This window comes from Lampris incognitus, chromosome 3, assembly GCF_029633865.1.
Source record: "Lampris incognitus isolate fLamInc1 chromosome 3, fLamInc1.hap2, whole genome shotgun sequence".
Taxonomy (NCBI): domain Eukaryota; kingdom Metazoa; phylum Chordata; class Actinopteri; order Lampriformes; family Lampridae; genus Lampris; species Lampris incognitus.
The window spans coordinates 16,996,682-17,019,223 of record NC_079213.1 but is presented as its reverse complement, the minus strand read 5'-3'; the positions used below and the strand labels follow the sequence as shown (position 1 = coordinate 17,019,223).

Sequence of the window (22,542 nt, the reverse complement as noted above, 5' to 3'; positions counted from 1 at the left end):
ATTATTAATCCAGTTACACAAACGGAAATTTCTGTGTTGCCTCCTGACTGAATTTTCTATTTTCTAAATTTTGGATTTATTTTTTCCACATAAGGTTGTAAGAAGAATGAACCTAGTGCTAAATACTCCGACATGCCTGACTGATCACTCGGGCCTTCAAACAACCTGCTTAAATTTATACACCCTACAAAATACAGCATATGGACCTCTTTGGAAGAGAACAGAGGAAGAGTAAGTTTTTCATCCTGTTATCAATGTTGTATAACATGGAATGATTGTTTCTCCAATATGTACAAACAGATGATCCTCGATTTCAAAACAACAAATCACTCAAATCAGAAAGTGTTTTATTATGAGAAAGTGCACACTGTGTTCATAATAATATTGAAAAAAAGATACAAACAAATGTCATCAATATTCCCTGGGATTCACAAGACTATATACAAAGTCATTAATTTCTGCATTCCTTCACTGTATTCAGCAGAACGTATGCAATACAGAAAATGCAGCTGACAAGCCATAGTGATTATTTTCTGTAATGATGATGTCTTCTCTCTCTTTCAGATATTACAGGTACCTTGGATACCACAGTTTTGTAAATTGGTGTTGGGGATATTTTGGAAGATAGGTCAGGGTCATCAGTGCGTTGTGTGTTGTTGGCCGGATACGCCAGGAATTTCCTGATCCTGCTGGCAAATGTTGGGTTCTGGCCGCCCCTTGACTGAAATGTGACACATGTCTGGTGAGGACCTTCTCCTTTGAGGGTCTCTCAAGCTGTGCACACAGGTCTTCTGGGATGGGGATTTGTTTGAGTTCCTCTATGTATCTGATGGGGTCCTCAAAAAGAAGCCTCATCAAGTCACTCACATATTCTGCAAAATATAATATTTGAATTGTAAATACATGTTTTACTGATACCACTAAAGTTTGAAGATAAGAGAAGTTTACGGTACTTTAAATGATAAAGTTTTGTAGAGTTCCTCCTTTTTGCATATAAATTATAATGTATGCCAAACGATATTTTCGTCATAGCTAAATGTTAGACTGGTTCTTTTACATTTGTATACTTTATTGTTTATACTAAAAGCTCTGTTTTTAACTTACTGAATGTAGGCTCTGTCTTAATAGGCTTTGCTGTACATTATCCTGTAGAGACTGCAGGTTCAGGGTCAGTTTGGCATCCCGTTTCTCTGTACTGTGTTGTTACATGGGATGTGGGGGTCTATTGTGATGTACTATAATCGGGAAAAGACAATGAAAATAATAAATATAGTCATAAAAAATAATGGTGTGTTTGCTATGAACAACTTGCTGGTCCACATAAAACAACAGTGTTCATATGTAACATAAGGCGTAAAAACATACATGTTTTGTTATTGCCCTGCATCATTAGTTACAGAACATTTTTAAAGCATAGTTAACCAAAGAACAAGGTAATTGTGGTTTTAATCCTTTCATTCCTACATGAAAAAATAATGCAGACAATGGAACAAAGGCTTTCTACCTTTATTTCCTCGCCATCCCCCATTGTTCTGTTAGCAAGTTAACACTGGTGAAATGTAGCCTTGGCAGTTATGAAAATAACACCATGATTTTGAGTGTACATGGCTGAAATAAAGGCATACTATATCTGACTGCTTGTTGCACAGCTGTATTATGTGCAGATCACCATTAAATAACCTAAATGAATTTAGCTTCATTGTGTAAAACCATTGTCTGCACTGAAACTGTATTCACAAGCCATTCACATGACTCTTTCATTGACAATGAACAGCTCCGCCATGTTGAAGGACAGCTAGACCTTGGCAACCACTCTTTACACTGAAGTTCTCATTGTTAATCTGTGTTTACGAGAACAAATTTTTAAGCGAAAATCAGACAGATCTCATGCAGTTCCACGATGACTTCGATCAAGAATTATGTACAAGCTTTAGATGGAAAAACCAAGGAGAGATGTATGGAAAAACTTGCACCTATTGATATGTTAAGACCAATATGTTAAATGTACAAAACAAAAGCAGTTTCTCTCCCTCTTGTACTAATTATATTCAAACCATGTAATTTTAAGATTTAGCTTACAACTGCTGATGATTGACACACAATTGAAAAATGTCTAATCAAATTGAAATGTCTTATAACAGTTTTATACAATTAATAATATATAACTTGAAAGTTTTATCAGTCTAAAGGAACTACTGAGTCACAAACATTTCTTGAATGTGTTTTTGTCGAAATGTTGCACTGCTGTGGGCTGGGGAAAGCTGCATTTTGTTTCATTTCATGTGTACAAGCACATGAGGTGAAATGACAAAAGTGTTCCTGATTCTTGATTTGTCAATGCACAAGAAACCAAGGCAATTTTATCCACTGTTGTCATACCAGGACTATCCTTATTATTGAGGTAGTCTGTTGGTAAAATTCCTTGTAAAATTGTAAATTTTCTCTCTGTACTAGGCCAACAACATGCTCCACATGGATGCGAACAGATGCAATTTTTCTTGTTGCCTCAATTTCTAAAGGACCAAGCTGCTTTTCCCCTTTTGTAAAAGCAGGTATCTTAACTTCTGCATGATATTAATATGTCATCTGTAAGATCTTTCAGACTTATCCTCGATATCCATTGTCTTCTTCTTTCCTCTGACAACCTTTGAGTTTCTTCTTCTTGATGGCTGATTATCTTTGGAAAGCTAAAGTAGGACTTGTTCGGCTCTCCGTGAGCTCAACTGGCACAACCAAAAACAGCGCAGAAATTAACCATTGTGAAATATCGAACCACAATAGCTATTCTGTATGACTCAAACTTTGAAACAAATTCTGTTCTCTGTTTAGAAAACGTTTAGCATCACATAGTGAGAGCAACACAGTATCCTATGGATTTGGAGCAGTTGTCCTCCAACATGGCGGATGTGTTGCCGTGACGTAATATGAGACCAACCCATACACGACAAACATTTCCGTGATTTAATGTTACTTACAGCTTGCGTTTCTGACTTCTCAACACGGCCCTCTACAGAGGTAACAGCCCCGCTTTTTAGCACTAGCCTCGCCAAAAATCTAGCTTCATACTGGGCTGTTGAGTAACGAGTCCTCTGTGAAGTGGCTTGAACAAACAAACAAACACATTGGCATATGGCTGTTGTTGGCCTGAAAAAAGATACTGTATCCAATGTATGATACTTTCCTGTTTACAAAAGGCAAACAAATGGAACATCCAGCGTGGTACTGCACCTGGCTCAGGAAGCAGTCCTCGGTAAAATAAAGGGGACACAATAAGAGGTTGGGGATGTACTGCTGAGGAATAGTGGTAAAAAGGAATTTTAACCACTTTTCTTAATTTCGTCTTCCTTTTGAAGTCCAACTCTCTTCACACCAAAGAAAACAGCGTCTTCTCAACACGGCAATATGCACTAACCAAATTCTTTACGATGTTGTACCAAAATCTGTGACCCCCTCAGATTATGTGACCCTGCATGTACAATGAGCCATTTTAGTGACGATATGGCAGTTGGTCGGTAAAGATTAGGTATAAATCTAGAAATGGTTAGGTTTAGGCGTTAGGTTAGAGACATTTAAATTTAGATGTGGGTTTGGTGTGATGAAGATTAGGATTAACAGAGGCAGCCGAAATAGTTAATTTTTAACAGCAGGTTCACATAATCTGATCGGTCACAGATTTTGGTGTAACACTGGCCTCTGCTCGATCTAGCTTTGACTGCTCTACCTAGTTTTGACTGCTGTACCTAGCTTTGTTTGAGGGCAGTTCAGGAGTTTTGTTTTCTATCGGAGACAATAACCCCTTTGGTGTGGACTTTGGGCTTTGTAGCTGCAGACATTTTACATGCTCCTCCATGCAATATAACACACTAAAGGAAAGGGGAAAACACAAAAAGCATAATATGGGCCCTTTAATGCTTACCTTTTTTATTTTACTTTCTTGTTGTTTGCTTATTCATTGATAAGAATTTTGTTCAAAAGCCACAGGGGCGTCCGGTAGTGTAGCAGTCTATTCCGTTGCCTACCAACATGGGAATTGCCAGTTCGAATCCCTGTGTTACCTCTGGCTTGGTCGGGTGTCCCTACAGACACAATTGGCTGTGTCTGCGGGTGGGAAGCCGGATGTGGGTGTGTGTCCTGGTCGCTGCACTAGTGCCTCCTCTGGTCAGTCGGGGCGCCTGTTCAGGGGGAGGGGAAACTGGGGGGAATAGCATGATCCTCCCACGTGCTACTCCCCCTGGTGAAACTCCTCACTGTCAGGTGAAAAGAAGCAGCTGGTGACTCCACATTTATCGCAAGAGGCATGTGGTAGTCTGCAGCCCTCCCCGGATCGGCAGAGGGGGTGGAGCAGCAACCGGGACAGCTTGGAAGAGCGGGGTAATTGGCCAGATACAATTGGGGAGAAAAGGGGGAAAATTCCACAAAAAAAAGACACAGAGAATTGAACTCGGGTGCTTTCCTAATTTTCAGTATGAATTCTCTCTCTCTCTCTTTCTGTCTCAGCTATCAGAAGTTAAGGACCACAACCAGAAGATGGAGAAAGCTCTACAAGACCCCTGTTGTGAGAACAGAACCAGAGACCTAAAAGGCACAGACCCTACACATGAAGAACTCGTTAGGAAGATTAAAAAGGTACCACCCTGCAGTTTGCATGTGTGTATGTATTTGTACATGTGTGTGTATGGGGGTCCTCCCTATAGTCCCCGGGTCCTATATTCCCCGGGTCCTATGTTCCCCGCTTTGTATGAGACCGGGGAATATCGGACCTTTTTGTATACAGAGGGCCCTATATTCCCCACTTTTCCCCAAAAGGGTCCTATGTTCCCCGTTTTGTATGTGCAGGGGAACATAGGACCTTTCTTTATAAAATGGGTCCTATGTTCCCCGGGTGCCCTAGGGGAACATAGGACCCTTTTTATAAAGAAAGGTCCTATGTTCCCCGGTCAGCAGGTTTGACGCTGTTTGGCGCAAAAAGTGCATTTTCAATAATGCATTATTTAGGGCAGATTATTAAGAGGACAATGAATCATACGATTTCTATTTTTATATCACAAAAACGAATTCACAAAGTCCAGGTTGGCTAAAGTATGTGGAAACTTTCAGCACTAACCAATTTCAACTTATTAGGCTATAGCCTACACTACCGTTCAAAAGTTTGGGATCACCCAAACAATTTCGTGTTTTCCATGAAAAGTCACACTTATTCACCACCATATGTTGTGAAATGAATAGAAAATAGAGTCAAGACATTGACAAGGTTAGAAATAATGATTTGTATTTGAAATAAGATTTTTTTTACATCAAACTTTGCTTTCGTCAAAGAATCCTCCATTTGCAGCAATTACAGCATTGCAGACCTTTGGCATTCTAGCTGTTAATTTGTTGAGGTAATCTGGAGAAATTGCACCCCACGCTTCCAGAAGCAGCTCCCACAAGTTGGATTGGTTGGATGGGCACTTCTTTGAGCAGATTGAGTTTCTGGAGCATCACATTTGTGGGGTCAATTAAACGCTCAAAATGGCCAGAAAAAGAGAACTTTCATCTGAAACTCGACAGTCTATTCTTGTTCTTAGAAATGAAGGCTATTCCATGCGAGAAATTGCTAAGAAATTGAAGATTTCCTACACCGGTGTGTACTACTCCCTTCAGAGGACAGCACAAACAGGCTCTAACAGGTACTATTTAATGAAGATGCCAGTTGGGGACCTGTGAGGCGTCTGTTTCTCAAACTAGAGACTCTAATGTACTTATCTTCTTGCTCAGTTGTGCAACGCGGCCTCCCACTTCTTTTTCTACTCTGGTTAGAGCCTGTTTGTGCTGTCCTCTGAAGGGAGTAGTACACACCGGTGTAGGAAATCTTCAATTTCTTAGCAATTTCTCGCATGGAATAGCCTTCATTTCTAAGAACAAGAATAGACTGTCGAGTTTCAGATGAAAGTTCTCTTTTTCTGGCCATTTTGAGCGTTTAATTGACCCCACAAATGTGATGCTCCAGAAACTCAATCTGCTCAAAGAAGTGCCCATCCAACCAATCCAACTTGTGGGAGCTGCTTCTGGAAGCGTGGGGTGCAATTTCTCCAGATTACCTCAACAAATTAACAGCTAGAATGCCAAAGGTCTGCAATGCTGTAATTGCTGCAAATGGAGGATTCTTTGACGAAAGCGAAGTTTGATGTAAAAAAAATCTTATTTCAAATACAAATCATTATTTCTAACCTTGTCAATGTCTTGACTCTATTTTCTATTCATTTCACAACATATGGTGGTGAATAAGTGTGACTTTTCATGGAAAACACAAAATTGTTTGGGTGATCCCAAACTTTTGAACGGTAGTGTATATTTGGGCGCATAACCCACCCCGGTAGTTCTCTGATATTTATGCGTGAAATGTGTCACTTATCGAGGAAAATGCGCCTCGCCGAGTAGGTGAGCTGGCTCGTCTGTGTCTGAATGTAATATAGTAAGCCTATGCTCCTTGGGCAATTGTACCCGGGCATAGCTCAGTCGGTAGAGCTCTCGCCTATGGATCGCAAGGTTGTGAGTTCGATCCCGGGTGCCGCCAACTCAGCGTATGAGTAGCACATTGTGCGAGAAGTGCTGGGAGCTGAGGATAGGTGTTGTGTTCCGTCCTCAGCAGTCCATCTCCCAGAGGTCTAGTGCATTGTACCAGGGATAGACTCCTGCGAAAGCTAGCTGACATCGACAATAGGCCAATTCCGACCCACTTCTTCTATGTTCGCTAGAAAGCCGTCGTTCCCATCATAACCACACCAGCTTATTGGGAAAAGCATCTGACAGATATTAGATAGAAACCATCTGCTCAGTAAGGCCCTTTAAGCATCATAATTGTAATGATAATAATAATAATAATAATAGCCTAATAATAATGACAATAATAATGATGATGATGATGATGATGATGATAATAATAATAATAACAATATAGCCTTATATTAGAAATGCTAAAAATTGGATAATTGAAATATTTATAATTATAAAGTAGGCTAATATAGCATGGTAATAACAAAATAATAACAATATCTGCCTGGTCTCTTAAGATTCTAAGATGCTGTATGCTACAGAAATAACGGGACATAGGCCTAAGCTAATGAATACGCCTTTTTGACAAAATATGAATGAAAGGCTAATCAACAACGCTAAAGCTGAATCACAAAACACATATTGCTCGAAAAATAATTTATAAATAGCCAAATGCACACATGATTTCGAGTTTGGAAATATTTAAAACTTGTCGTGGATGTGTGGTCATCTGCACGCAAGTTTCCTGGCGTTCTAAACCACATGATCAAAATTCACCAATGTCTAAACCGCCTGCCAACTTGCAACAATTTGCAACAATCGGTTGTTATCGGTGATAACTCGTGGACTCACTGTCATGTGCTTACTAGCCTACAAGAAGACAAACAATGGCGATAGTTATGGATGGTGATCGAGGGGGCAAAGTGTTGGTAAATGAGAACTTCAGATATCAGAAGCACCGCACCAATCAAGACACCATTAGATGGAGGTGCTGGAGGTGGAACTGTAGAGTGCCACTGATCACAAATAGATTTGAAGTGGAGGACGTGGATGCTAACATTATTGTGCACGATGTTGGGGAACACGTGCATCCCCCTGACGGAGAAATGGTGCACCGTGCAGAATTCCGACAGGGGGTGATTGCAGAAGTTGCGAGGGAGCCAACAGTCCCAATCAGAAGGATCTATAATGCGCAAAGGGTCCTGCAGCATCGGCAACGTCAAATCCAAGGTGGCGGCGACAGACCACCACCACAAGGATTCCAGTCTGTAAGGACTGTTATGGCCAGAGCACGCGCAGCAGTCACGCCCCCGATTCCAGCTACACTTGAGGATGTCGTCATCGAAGGTGCATGGGCTGAAACATGGGACAGGGAACAGTTCCTCCTGCACCAAGACAACGAAGGGGCTATTGCTGTGTTTGCCACAGAGGGAAACATCAGACATCGAGGCTGTGGAACCATATATATGGATGCAACGTTCAGAACGTGCCCCCGCCCCTTCAGCCAAGTTTTTACAGTACTTGGAAACATGCATGGCTTCGTTATCCCTCTTGTGCATGCGCTGATGGGCCAGCGCACAATTGGGCACTACCGGCAGGTGCTCGATTGCATCAAACGGGAAACCAGGAGGATTACGCAGCACCACTGGGCACCTCAAAAGGTCATATGCGACTTTGAACAGGCGCTTATCAATGCGCTGGAAACAGAACTTCCAAGGGCACAAGTGAGTGGATGCTACTTCCATTTCAGTCTTGCCCTGTGGAAGAGGGTGCAAAGACTTGGACTGACTACTGCATGCCGGGATGACCTTCAGTTGGCAGCAGTCATCTGCAAGGTGATGGCACTCGGCCACCTACCACTGGACACAGTTCAAGGCAACTTCGCCCTGCTCGTTCACCACTCGTCCAGCGGGACCATCCAGAGCTGCATGACTTCCTGCAGTATGTCGGGAACACATACGTCCATGATGGAGCCCTCTTCCCACATCCAATGTGGAACGTCTATGCACGCAACATGGAGCAAAGGACCAACAACCACGGTGAGTGTAAGTGACTAAGACTTATTTTCTGATTTATTGAATAATCAGCGAACAGACTTTATTTTTGATGTGTGGCCCATAACACGCTTAACATTTTCATGCGACACCACAGAAGCGTGCAGGCTATGATAACGTAGGCCAATTGTATGATTATGGTTGTGTAAATTAGGCTATACTGTTTTTAGTCGATTATTTGTATCATTATTTAAAAAAATAATATAGCATCGGTGTAGGACTCACAGTCAACCAATGCTTTGGATACTCTTAAAGCTTGATGAATCTACATTGTTTCCATCAATTAGCTGTGGAATTCACCATAGGCTATGTGTTTAACTTTCATTTTAAAAATCTGTTTAATGCAATCCAGCATAATTTTTGGAGGTCTACATCACACAAAGGCCTACACTCCTAAAGCTGTATTATGCATTCATGTTTATCAAGCCACTGTCAACATGTTCAGCATATTCACATTTCTTTAACAGTTTACATGATTAACCTCTTGTTTTTGTTTTTGTAGCTTATCATCGCACTCTAAATGATGCGGTCCAAGTGCGCCACCCATCCCTTTGGAAGTTTCTGCGCCACATTGAGGACCAGCAAACCCTGGCAGAGGAAAGGCTGGAGATGGCGGAGCGAGGAGATGCTCCCCCAAGGCGGAAGCCCAAGTGGAGGAGGTTGGAGGCCCGTCTCCTGCGGCTCAAGGGTCAACTGGATGCTGGTCACAGAGATTTGGAATCATATTGGAGGGCTGCAAGCCACCACATTTTCACATAGGCTGAGTAGAGGTTTTAGCCCCTCTTTGTTGAGTTGCCTAATGGGCTAGGACTACTCATTTTGCTTTTTTGAAGAAGAAAAAAGCCTTAACTTTAGGCTAGTTAGGCCTTGGAGATTTTTGTTTTAGACCATGCCTTTTCTGGGGGGCTTCTGCCATAGACCAACCCTTTTTCAGCCAAGCTTTTACTAGAAGCATTTTGTTATTAATAGCCTATTATCAGTGTTACTATTGATAGTATTATGCCTGTAATTGTTATTTGTTATTAGGCCTCTTTTATAATTAGGCTATTATTATCATTATTATTATTATTAAAGAAGAACATCAAAGGATGTAAGGTAGCACTCATCAAATGAAAAAAAGACACAATTCTCTATTTTACCATTTCATTGTTTGGCATCAGTAAATAACTTGGCCGGGTGGTCTTCTTCAGAAACCTTAATGACTGATGCCAAACAATAAAATGGTGAAATAGAGGACTGCCTCTGTTATTTTTTTACCATTTGGTGAGTGTTACCTTACATCCTTTGATGTTCATCTTTGATTCATGTTTTTGGTTTAGCACCTCCACAAGCCTTTAGTTTTTTGAGAAGCACATATTATTATTATTAGGCAATTAGCCTATTGTGTAAGGTAGGCGGCCCCCGTTGATGGATACTTTGTGCTGGTCCTAAATTCCCAAGTCCTGGTCTAAGTTCTCTGCCTAAAAAGTTCATCATTAAAGTCTTTTTGAAAGAAAGTCTGCCAAGTGATTTAATATGGAAAACGAACTGCAAAGTAACAAGAAAGTGGCTGAAGTGTCCAGTGCTGTGCAAATTGAACTTTGAGCGAAGGTGGAAATGGCTAGGTTATACTGGTAGGCGGGCCTACTGCAAGACAAACTTGCGTTGATTGCCGACTGTCCATGCTGAGCCGGAGAGCCAACTAACTAGGCCTACTGCAGTAAATATCGGTAAGAAATAACAATAAAGCAAATTACAGCCTCCTCTATAGGCCGAATTTGGATACGCACTCAAGGTGGCCTGCGATATACAACAGCCAACAATGGTAATACGGCCTAATTTAATCAGCGGAGGAATAGATTGTCATAGCCTACATCTCAGCCATGACCCCAGTTTTTATTATTTTGGACCCGTTAAGGAAATAATTTGTAAAAAGGGTTCTAAGTTCCCCGGTTTGTTCCTCGATTGGCAATAGCGGGGAATATAAGACCCTTTATTTGGAAAAAGGTCCTATGTTCCCCTGGAAACAGCGGGGAATATAGGACCCTTTTTCCAAAAGAGGGTCCTATGTTCCCCGGTGTCTATTGCAACGGGGATTATAGGACCTTTTTAGGGGAAAACGGGGAATATGGGACCCTTTTTTTCCGGGGAATATAGGACCCGGGGACTATAGGCACGGCCCCTGTGTATGTGTACCAGGTTAAGGCCTACTAAATTTCTTTTCATTCATACCCCAGTACCTCTTTGACAAAAATAGGTTAGAAATTCTTAGCTCTGTGACACACAATGATTTTATGGACGCATGTGTGCATGCGTATGTGTCTTTGCAAATGTATGTGTGTGCGGGTTTGCATGCAGCTTGAGGTGTGTTTAGCAGAGCATGAGGAGCAACTGATAGAGAAGTGCCTTCATCTGGATCAAATGACTTGGCTCTCTAAGATAGTCGAAGAGCGGGTGGAGAATGGCCAGCTTGACAGACTGATGCTAGCTAAGAAGGTAGAGAGGATCTCAGACACACACACACACACACACACACACACACACACACACACACACACACACACACACACACACACACACACACACACACACACACACACACACACACACACACATTTTTGGAGTTACCAGACAATATATGTACACCTTACAGACATATGTGGGATAATGCACACAAGCATGCACATTCAAATATAGACAATACCATCCATCTATCCATTATCTAAACCGCTTATCCTACTCAGGGGCACGGGGATTTAAACACAGTCACACAAAGGGGTGCAGTGCTATGCTGCCCTATAAATTAGAAGAAAAATGTTGGCATACACACACATGTGCGTGCGCACACACACACAAACCAACCATCATGACTGGCGTCAATTGGGGTCGAGTATGACTGTCCTCCTTCTAGGTCTTTGTGGGTCTTCGGGTGGGTGTAGAGGCTGATCCTGGAGCTGCATAATTTGGGGCAATGTCGGCAAGGGTGTAAAGAAGTGGTTGAGGATGTGGTTTGGGCCTTTCTGGTAACTCGCTCCTTTCTGAGTCTGCCCTTGTTTTCAGTAGCACAGTGGAAGTCATAGTTGTAATGCTCAGCATATTGTTAACAGCAGGATGCCATTGGCGTCTGTGTTTCCAACTCCTTCCTTATCAATAATGCTTCTCCATAAGTTGGAATTTCATCCCACTCTGGCATTGAAATCTCCAAGCAGGGTTAGTTTATCCTCTTTGGGGACTTTCGTGAGAACATTGTCCAGGTCAGCATAGAAGGTCTCCTTTACGTCATCTTGTGAGTCAAGTGTTGGAGCGTATGCACTGATGAGAGTGATGATTTGGTTATTTACACGCGCCAGTCGTGTTGTCATCAGGTGTTCATTGATGCCCAAAGGAAGCCCAGCAAGGTGGCAGATGAGGCTGTTTTTGATGGCAAAGACCACACCATGGATCCTCGGCTCATCACCTGCTTTTCCTTTCCAGAAAAAAGGGTAACCCTTCTCCTCTTTCAGCTGCCCTTGGTTGGCCAGTCGGGTTTCAGAGAGTGCAGCAATATCAATTTGGAATCTTCTCAGCACGCGGGCAACGATGATAGTATGCCATTCAGGTTCATTGCTGGATTGATTGTCCATGAGGGGGTCGTATGTTCCAGACTCCAAAATATACGAGTTTCTGTTTCTGACCGCGTGGTGGTGATCCCTCTGGATGTGGTGGTCCAGACAAGGAAGTATGAGGGAGACTATGTTTAGGGCACCTTTTCTAACCCCCCTCCCCAACTGGGGTGATCAGAACGGATCCTAAATAGGGCTGCCCAGTCATGGGTGCAGCAGCCAAGAAGCCCCTCTGTCTCAGTCCCAGGGCTTAGCAACTGATCATGCACCCGCTGCCTGTGTGCCAGGTTGTGGCAAGGGAGCTGCCAGATTTCACTGTCCTGCCCCTGTCACCTTTTCCTGATTGCCACAGGGCTTTGACCCTGGATGTTTATGGGCTGATCCTTGTGGAAGGATGCCTGCACATGACAGCTTTTTATGTGGAGAGGCTGATGCGCCTGCAGCCACCACACGGCCCTTGGCAGGGGGTGGCCAGGGTTCAATGGTATGGAGAACCAAGACGATCAGGGACCATTCTCTGTTTCTGCCTTCACTGCCATTGTGATCTGAAGACATCTCCCACCAGTTCCGCCATTGAGGTCTTTGTTGGATCGTGTTTCGTCTGGATCCTCCCCCTTGACCTAGCTGCCTTGGGTGACCCTACCAGGAGCCAAACTCCAGACGGCATAGCTCTTGGGATCATTGGTACACGCAAGCTTCTCTGTCACGCAAGGTAGCGATCCAGGAGAAGACACTACACACACACATACACACACACACCTGCCACATACAGAGGCTCACTGCACATAAACAAAAGATTGTTCTTGTTAATTATTCTGCTGTTCATTCACACCCAACTTATTCTCTCTAGCTTTATTGCTCTCATGCACAAACACACACACTAGCATGCTGTTCGGGGAGCATTTTGACCCAATGTAAGGAACATGTAAAGCAGGCAGCACTGCCATTAAAGAGTTCCCCAAGCACTACCTATGCCATCGTTGTTTCATTTGTCCCTCTTTCTTTCACTCCCTCCCTTTATCTTCTCCTTCCTGTCTTACTTCATTTTTGCCCCCCTCTTTCTACTTGACTTTCTCCTTCGTGTCATTTCTCCTATTTCTGCCACATGCATCTCTTGCTTTCTCGCTCTCTTCCTCTTTTTTTCTACTTCTCACTCATTTACACACACACACACACACACACACACACACACACACACACACACACACACACACACACACACACACACACACACACACACACACACACACAGAGCAAATCCTTTCAGTATGCACAGGTTAGTGCAGCCTGTACAGCAAGGTTTAATAAACTGAACATTGTAACTGTGTATCAATTATACAATAATGTTTAATTTTACATTCTGTGCACTCAAGCGCTTTAAAGCCTCTCAGAACTATTGCAAAATATTAAATCACATGATGGTGCATGAAAGCAACTCTGTTTTTAGGACATATGTGTAGAAGAAACATGCATGTCCACGGCCATATATACACATCTAACTTAGTTACTGCAACTGTTTGTGTGTGTGTGTGTGTGTGTGTGTGTGTGTGTGTGTGTGTGTGTGTGTGTGTGTGTGTGTGTGTGTGTGTGTGTGTGTGTGTGTGTATGTGTTTGTCCTCTGCCTCCAGATAAATGAATCCCAGTATTGTATAAGAGATATTGATGAACAGATAATGTCCACTACTGTCGAGCTGTCCATGATGCAGGCTACTACCTGGCGTCTCAAGCAGGAGATGAGGGAGAAAGAACAACAGGTCAGACGGATGTCTCAGTCTCTGTGAGCTCAGTTTGGCAGTATACTTGCTGCAGAAAAAAAATGTGTTAGCAAAGTTGCACATGCACAGAGAAAAAGGTGCACTGGCTTCAGCTTCAGCTTTGGCTAGCCAATATAATCAAATTCTATGAACATCATTTGTCAGTGTTAGCTGTCTGCAGTTGGTTTTCAGTGAGATGTCGTTGGTTGTTTTGCCTCATGGCAAAATGCCTCCTTTTCATTTTCTGGTCAGTTGGCTCTGTTTACTCATGTTATGGTTATCTCTTTAAAATGAATTGCAGGGGTCTGCGGTGGTGTAGCGGTCTAAGCATCGGCTTTGTGTCGATGCAGTTGCCCACTGGGGACCGGGTTTCGCGCCCCAGTCTCGTCAGATCCGACTATGGCCGGGCTCGATGAAGCAGCAATAATTGGCAACGCTGTCTTTGGGAGGGGGGCAGAGTCGGTTTGTGTTCGTCACCTGAATGCGTCTCTGTGTGTGTCGGAAAAAGCAGTGGTTCGGCCCGGATTCGCCTTGTCACAAAAGTGGCGAGGCGTCTCCTCCGAGACTGCTGGCCAGAGAGATGCAGTTGGCGAACGCATGCAGTACGAGGGTGGGTGTTTGAACTAAAATAGGGAGTGATTGGCCACTTAATTGGGAGAAAAGGAAAAACCAGAAATAAATTTAAAGAATAAAAATAAAATGAATTGCTTCGGGGACTGTCAAAGGATTTCTGCACCTTTATGGCCTATCACACAGGGATTATAAAGACAACAAAACACTGTTAATTTTTATGTGCTCCCAGTAACACCAGGTGTCATTTGATGACCATTCCTAATGTACAGTGACTGTACCTACATTCGGTTGCATCGTGTTTGGCTGTGGTATGAGTTTGGATGAATTTACCTTGACTGTAAGTTTACCACTGCTTCCAAGCTCATACCTTGTAATCCAGAGATGGGATGTGCTGTATGTTCTTTGTCATATGCCATTCCATCAATCTTTCCCATTGTTCTTGTCACTCGCAACTGAATGCTATTTAAGGAAATATCCTAAAAACACACTAGCGTTGCAATATGTCACGTTTATTTTTGACAAAACCATCTTATTTGCACATTGATGAAACAAAGAACCAAAGATGATTTAAAAAGAGTTGCACAGGTAAGATCCATAAAGAAAGGATTTCCAAAAAAAAATTTCACATTCAAGTGAAAAAAGGAAGACACAAACATACAAATAAATACACAAAAAAAACAATATTACATTGAAAAACACCACAGGATGGAATGACAGAATCCAAACTCCAAATTTAAGGTATTTGGAATGTCCAGAATTGTAACTAAGCAAAGTGAAATGCAGAGGACTGAACTGGGAGAGTGTGGATTAAACTGAGTGGCTATGCATCTAAATCGAAGGTCAATCTGCTCACCCACCCCACCCCCCGTCTATTCCAGGTGGACAGTTGCCAGTGTCGGCTGGAGCAGGGCCTGTCCCCTTGCCCTGAGATAGAGGAGGAGTGGAAGAAAGTACTCCGGGACAAAAAGAGGAGGCAGAGGGACAAAGCAGAGAAAGTAAACATACACCTGCACACATGCGTATGCACACACACACACAAAGTAGACCAATGGACAGGGAGACCGATAAAAAGGTGTTACTCGAGCACACGCTTAGACACACAGGGAGGAAGCCTGGTCAGGGATTGATGGAGAGCCACTAAGGGACGAGATGAGAAGATGGAGTGACTTAAAAGAAGCAGAGGGGGTAAAACACAGCTCCCATGTACAAACAGACACACAGCACTACAAACACGCACACACAAACACAACCGATGGGCAAGAATTGATTAAGGTGCTTTGGGACAACAGACAGTGTGGGCAAGTGAGACAAAGAGCAGAGAGTTCTTTTCTCTCTCTCTCTCTCTCTCTCTCTCTCTCTCTCTCTCTCTCTCTCTCTCTCACACACACACACATACTGTCAATACTAAACCACAGGCTTGGACTCAAAATGCAGACTCAGTTGCAGTTCACAAAAATCAGTCCTTTTAATAAAAATGAGGTCAGTACACAGGTGATCAGATAGCAAGGCAACAGTGTCCAAATCGGCAGGCGAAAGGCAAGGTCAAAAAAGGCAAAAACAGGTCAAGAAACTATAGGGCTCAAGAAACTTACACAAGGGGAAAAATGCTGGAACACTGTCACAAGGAACAAGACGAACTGGCACAGAAGGAAGGGAACACTAAGACTATATACTCTAGAGCAGGGGAGACAATGAAACACAGGTGCAATACATTAGGGCAGGGCAGGTAATCACACAGGAGGGAGACACATAAGGGCAGGAAGTAAAGGACCTGAAATAAGACAAGAGGTGAGTATCAAAATAAAACAGGAAGTACAAGACAAAACACTGGGAGAAACAAAAGATAACTTAACTATCCAGACGGGGCGTGACACACACACACACACACACACACACACACACATCAGACAAGAATTAATTGAGGCCCTCAGGGACGAGAGGAAGAGATGGGCTAGACAAACTGCCCGTCTGGCTGTATACACAAGGAATGCTCACATTCTCCTCTCACATGTCCCCACAACAACTCACACAGCTGGATCAGTTGTGTCTGAAATCCATTCAATTGTCTGCATCCTGTTGTGTTGCTGATTTGTATTCTCCCTCCCAGTATCTGCTTTGAGCCCTTGGCCCAAAAGACACCCTGCTTCTTCTGTATGCAGGCTGCAACTTAATAACTTACCCAACCTGACTGAAAAATAGGCCAAGAGTTGTAGTGCAGGAAAATAGAAATAAACAAACAAATAAATAAAACCTTACAAATATTCTCTGGACTTTAACCCTGGTTGTTGGTTGCTTGTGGGGTTGGAAATGAAAAAAAATTAAGCTCATTTTGCCTTTGCCTTGCTCAAAATAACAGCATGAGTTGGATCCCTGAGATGTAAAAGGTATATTTTTACATTAAACATGAAAGATGCACTAGAGATTAGAGATATTTTTCTGATTTTGTCATATTTTTTTCTGAGACAGACACTGAAATTTGAGAGATACAATGAAATTATACTCTCAGTTCCTTCTTTTCTGCTCCCACCCTGTTGTTTGTTTGTTAGTGTGTTATGATATGATGCCATGCCAATGGATAAACAGTGTATATTTTAGAAAATAATAATCACTTTGATGTTTCTCTCAAAACAAGGATACTTGCTGAGCCATGAAGAAAATCAGGGAAGTGCATATGCACTACTGAGAGGTAGTGGGGCTGCACTGGGACAATGTGGTTTTCTATATAGAAAATATTAGACGGCACAGTGGTGCAGTGGTTAGCGCTGTCACCTCACAGCAAGAAGGTCCTGGGTTCGAACCCTGGGGTTGTCCAACCTTAGGGGTCATTCCAGGTCCTTTCTTGTGTGGAGTTTGCATGTTCTGCCTGTGTCTGCAGTGGGTTTTCTCCAGGTGCCCCCACCATCAAAAATGCATGCATGTTAGGGTTAATACTCCTGTCTGTGCCCCTGACCAAGGCATGGCAAGACAAACTGGTGTTGGTCCCTGGGTCCTGCACAGCAGCTGCCCACTCCTCCTAGCTACACAGCTAGGATGAATTAAATGCAGAGCAAAATTTCCCCACGGGGATCAATAAAGTATCTCAAATATTTCTATACTGAAAAGGAGAAAATTAACTTTTTCAGCCACAGCAGGTGTTCAAATCTAACATCCTCCTACCGTTTAAGTGCATTACATGCTAAGCTAATTTTTAGAATGGCAAAGACCTGTCAACTGATACTTATCTACCCAAGTAGAAAGAGTGTACTAGCCATAGCCAAAACCTGAAAGCATTTAGACAGAAATGTGTACAAAACTAAACAACTGGTCATTCTTGACTAGCTTAGGTTAATGTGTACTATCTCTTCACCAAGTAATCTACAATTTATTCCAAACTATACTATGAGCTCTCACTGAAAGCAGAAAGACTCAGAGCCTGAGGCACAATATTCTTTGTTCTGATGAAAGGCAAACCGAATTTCTTTGGCCATGCAAAATACCACATCTAGCACAAACTATGTCAGCTCATTACACTCTCAATGCCATCCCTGCTGTGAGACATGGTGGTGGAAGCATGATACTGAGCAGTCCTTTTCTGGCCTTTTCTGTGGCACAGACAGGGAGAATTATGATAGAACCAAATATGTGCATATTAAGTCAAGTCAAGTTTATTTGTACAGCCTAACATCACAAATTACCCTCAGGGGGCTTTACAGCAACACAACATCCTGTTCTTAGACCCTCGCGTCGAATGAGGAACAACTCCCTAAAAAAAAACCTTTAACAGGGAGAAAAATAGGAAGAAAGCTCAGGGAGAGAAGCAGAGGAGGGCTCTCTCTCCCAAAATGGACAGACGTGCAATGGATGTTGTGTTTATATAATTTGCAGAATACAGCGTTGAAAGAGAATAACATAATTATAATGGAATTATGGGGCGTCTGGGTAGCGTAGTGGTCTGTTCCGTCACCTACAAACACAGGGATCCCGGTTCGAATCCTCGCGTTTCCTCCAGCTTGGTTGGGCTTCCCTACAGACACAATTGGCCATGTCTGCGGATGGGAAGCTGGATTGTGGGCATGTGTCCTGGTCACTGCACTAGCACCTCCTCTGGTCGGTTGGGGCACCTGTTTGGGGGGGAGGGGGAACTGGAGGGGAATAGTGTGATCCTCCCACACGCTACAGACCCCTGGCAAATCTCCTCACTGTCAGGTGAAAAGAAGCAGCTGGTGACTCCACGTGTATCGGAGGAGTTATGTGGTAGTCTGCAGCCCTCCCCGGATCGCCAGAGCGGGTGGAGCACCGACCGGGATGGCTTGGAAGAGTGGGGTAATTGGCTGGATACAACTGGGGAGAAAAAGGGGGTGTGTGAATTATAAAATATATGAAGAATATGATGAGGAGGATGCCAATCAGTGTCCAGGTGCCACCAGAACAGCCCAGGACCTGAGCCACGTGACCATCATCACCATGTAGACAAAAAAAAAAACAACAACACATCAGTCACGTATCTGAGTGAGAGAAGGATATAACATTGAAACAGGATAACAAAATTATATGGATTTATAAGATATATAAAGAATGTGATGAGGAGGATGCCAAGCAGTGTCCAGGTGGTGACCACCATCACCCTGGAGACCTGGGAAAAGGATAAACGGCACGTGCACACAAGGGAGACTCACATCACACCATTCACATACACTGGAGAAGAAAAAAGAGAAGACATCATTCAGAGAGAGAGAGAAAAGAACAGTTTGCAATAATCTTTACTCTATAATCTCATTGGCAGAACGGTGTTTAGTAAATTAATTGAGACAGAAACTGACCCGCCATGCAGTACAGGTAGTGAAGCACTCAAAGGCAACTAATTGTAGGTTAACACAAAAAGATGAGTTTTAAGTTTGGATATAAAGGACTCAAGACTCTGATTGTCTGATGGCAGCAGGCAGGTTATTCCACAGGAACGGGGCTCGATAGGAAAAGGCCCTGCCACCAGCTGACTTCTTTTTAACTTTGGGTACACACAGGAACCCTGTATTTTGAGAGTGAAGAGCTCGAGATGGAATGTACAGTTTAAGGAGATCAGACAGGTATGATGGGGCAAGCCCATTTAGGCTTTTATAAGTCAGCAGAAGCACCTCGAAGTCTGATCTAACATGGATAGGAAGCCATTGAAGGGAGGCAAGAATTGTTGGAATATGGTCAAATATTCTAGTTTTTGTTAGGATTCTAGCTGCAGCATTCTGAACCATCTGAAGACTTTTAGTACCAGCATGTGGCAGAGCTGAAAACAGAACATTACAACAATCAAGTGTGGATGAAACAAATGCATGTATTAGTCTCCAGTGAGTCAAGTAAATTATTTATGAGACAGTACAAGCCTACCTGTTTCATGTTATAAGCAATCATTAGCTGTCAATACACACCATTATGTGTATTAGAGTCTCTGCGTCAGCCATGGATGGGAAAGACCAAATTTTAGCTATGTTATGTAAGTGAAAAAAAGGTTACTACAGTTAACGTGCTTCAAAGTATGAAAGACAAAGTTGGCCTAAATTCAACTCTAGAATGTATTCTGCGCAATAATAAAAAAAAGGTTCTTGACTGATCTTCTGTAGCCTCAGACCAGACTTTACTGTTGAACGTCTCTGGAATGACTTGAAGCTGTCCACAGTCACTCCCCTAGCCAAACTATCCAAAAATTCAAATACTTGCGACAAATATATATCCATGTGATGCCACAAAATGCAAAAAAAAAGATAAATAAATTAAATAAAAAGGGGGGGGGCATGTTTTCTGTAGTTTCTTTATTCATTCAGTGAGTCCTTGCACACCTGTCCTCGTCCATGCTGCAACAGGGCCAGATGCATAAGAACTCTGAAGGAACAGGCCTCTCTGATTCCTGTGCATTGCAGCAGTTTACCAGATCACATCTTGAGTTCTGACACAGTCTATTTTCAATCACAAAACTCAAAGCCCATCTCTGTCATTTATCTTATTTCAAGCCCCTTATCCTCACCCATCCTCACTATCACAGCCGCCTGGGATGTTGATTTTACAGAGCCATGCTTTACCATCTGTTATACTTTTTGTCTGTCTTGTGTTCTCATTTAATTTAATTTAGTATGCATCTATTTTTAATGACCTCTTATTTTAATCATTATAGAGTGCGGTTGATAAATGCACCTCAAAGTCCAGCAAGTACAAACAAAACCATTGGTAATGTTAATTGATTACTGGGCTCCCTGTAAATATCATTAAGTTACTGCAGTATGTTAAGTGTTGACAGGAAACCAGTTCAGTACATGTCAAATAGAAGTCAGTTGTTCCTGTTTCACAGTTTATTAGGCTGCATGTAAACACACATTGCCAGGTTACTGTAGTCTGTGTGAGGTCAGTGTATGTAGTATATGAAAAGTCCTGTATATATTTCATTACACTGGCTAGCACTTGGCTGCAAATACTGTAAATATAGTTAGTTGAAATACTCCAGTCTTTTCCATATATAGAGTTCCATATATTTCTAATGCATTTCTAATGCATTAGATTTTAACTCTTCAGTGTTACATACCATGCAACAGTTTTGCAACCTTAGAATGAGAAGGTTATACATACTGTCTGTTTCTACTTTTTGAGCTACTGATTATGAAAGTTTCCTGTGCATTTTACTATATAAAGTAGCAATAGTGAAATCCTTTTATAAGTCTTTTCCATGGATGTCTAGGTAGCGTAGCGGGCTATTCTGTTGCCTATCAACACAGGGATCGCCGGATCGAATCCCCGTGTTACCTCCGACTTGGTTGGGCGTCCCTGCAGACACAATCGGTCATGTCTGTGGGTAGGTGGGAAGCCAGATGTGGGTATGTGCCTGGTCGCTGCACTAGCGCCTCCTCTGGTCGGTCGGGGTACCTATTCACGGGGGAGGGGGACTAGTGGGAATAGCGTGATTCTCTCATGTGCTACGTCCCCCTGGTGAAACTCCTGACTGTCAAGTGAAAAGAAGCAGCTGGTGACTCCACATGTATCAGAGGAGACATGTGGTAGTCTGCAGCCCGCCCTGGATCAGCAGAGGGGGTGGAGCAGTGACTGGAACAGCTCGGAAGAGTGGGCTAATGGCTGGATACAATTGGGGAGAAAAGGGGGGGGAAATATAAAATAAATAAAATAAGTCTTTTCCTGGCTCGAACCCATTTAAAGATATTCTATCAATAAAATTTTAATCATACTGAAAACATGTCAATGGAGCTTTACTTATAACACAACTCTTGACTAAAAAAAATGCACTTTGTAATTCCAAGGTCAAACAGTCTCAACTGCTATGCCAGGGTACACTCACTGCTGAGCTCGGGTTTACCTGGATCCAGAGGAAATATGGGAAAACAAAATGCAATTTTCAACAGGAATTAGAATTAAAGTGAATTAAATTTTAATGAAACCATCTCATACATTTACAACAGTACATCACATATTTACAATGTATCTGTTGTCTCTGAATCTGTGTGTGTGCGTGTGTTTGTGTGTGTGTGTGTGTGTGTGTGTGTGTGTGTGTGTGTAGGAGAGGAGTCAGTTGGCTAAAGAAGAGGACAGCAGAGCCAAGTGCCGTCCCAGAGCGTACATACCCGAGGACGACGGACTGCCCCTGCCTAAACCCTACGGAGCACTGGCACCATTCAAACCCTTGGAGCCAGGCATCAACATCAGGCACATCCGTAAACCAAAGCTCAAACCTATAGAGCAATAGATACACATATCACTCAAGCATCAACACGGGCGGACACAAAAATGGACACATATAACTTAGACCTTTGATATCAACACTCAGAAATCATATCTGTCTTACCATAAACATAACTGGCTATTTACAAGGCTGTGATTTTAGCTATTTGGCCTGTGTGTGTGTGTGTGTGGGGGGGGGGTCTAGTTTCATAATTTGGAAGCAGGCAGTATGGCGTCATTTCAGTGTCATGCAGAAATATTTTGTTCTAAAACAAGAGGAATCACTTGGCAAAAGAAATGATTTATTTTATGATATATTAGTAAATTGGACATTAACAATAATTTGACAAAGTCAGG

At 42.7% G+C, this 22,542-nt stretch overlaps 1 protein-coding gene across 1 annotated transcript in view; it reads left to right on the top strand.

The window, feature by feature from the left end:
• The window catches only part of ccdc146 (coiled-coil domain containing 146), a 107,103-nt gene extending 84,893 nt beyond the window's left edge, over positions 1-22,210 (top strand). The window contains exons 21-25 of the mRNA XM_056276674.1: positions 4,498-4,626; positions 10,926-11,063; positions 13,798-13,923; positions 15,375-15,491; positions 22,025-22,210. Of these exons, the coding sequence (XP_056132649.1) occupies positions 4,498-4,626; positions 10,926-11,063; positions 13,798-13,923; positions 15,375-15,491; positions 22,025-22,210 (696 nt within the window). The remainder of the gene's footprint in view (positions 1-4,497; positions 4,627-10,925; positions 11,064-13,797; positions 13,924-15,374; positions 15,492-22,024) is intronic.
• Positions 22,211-22,542: the final 332 nt, after the last annotated feature.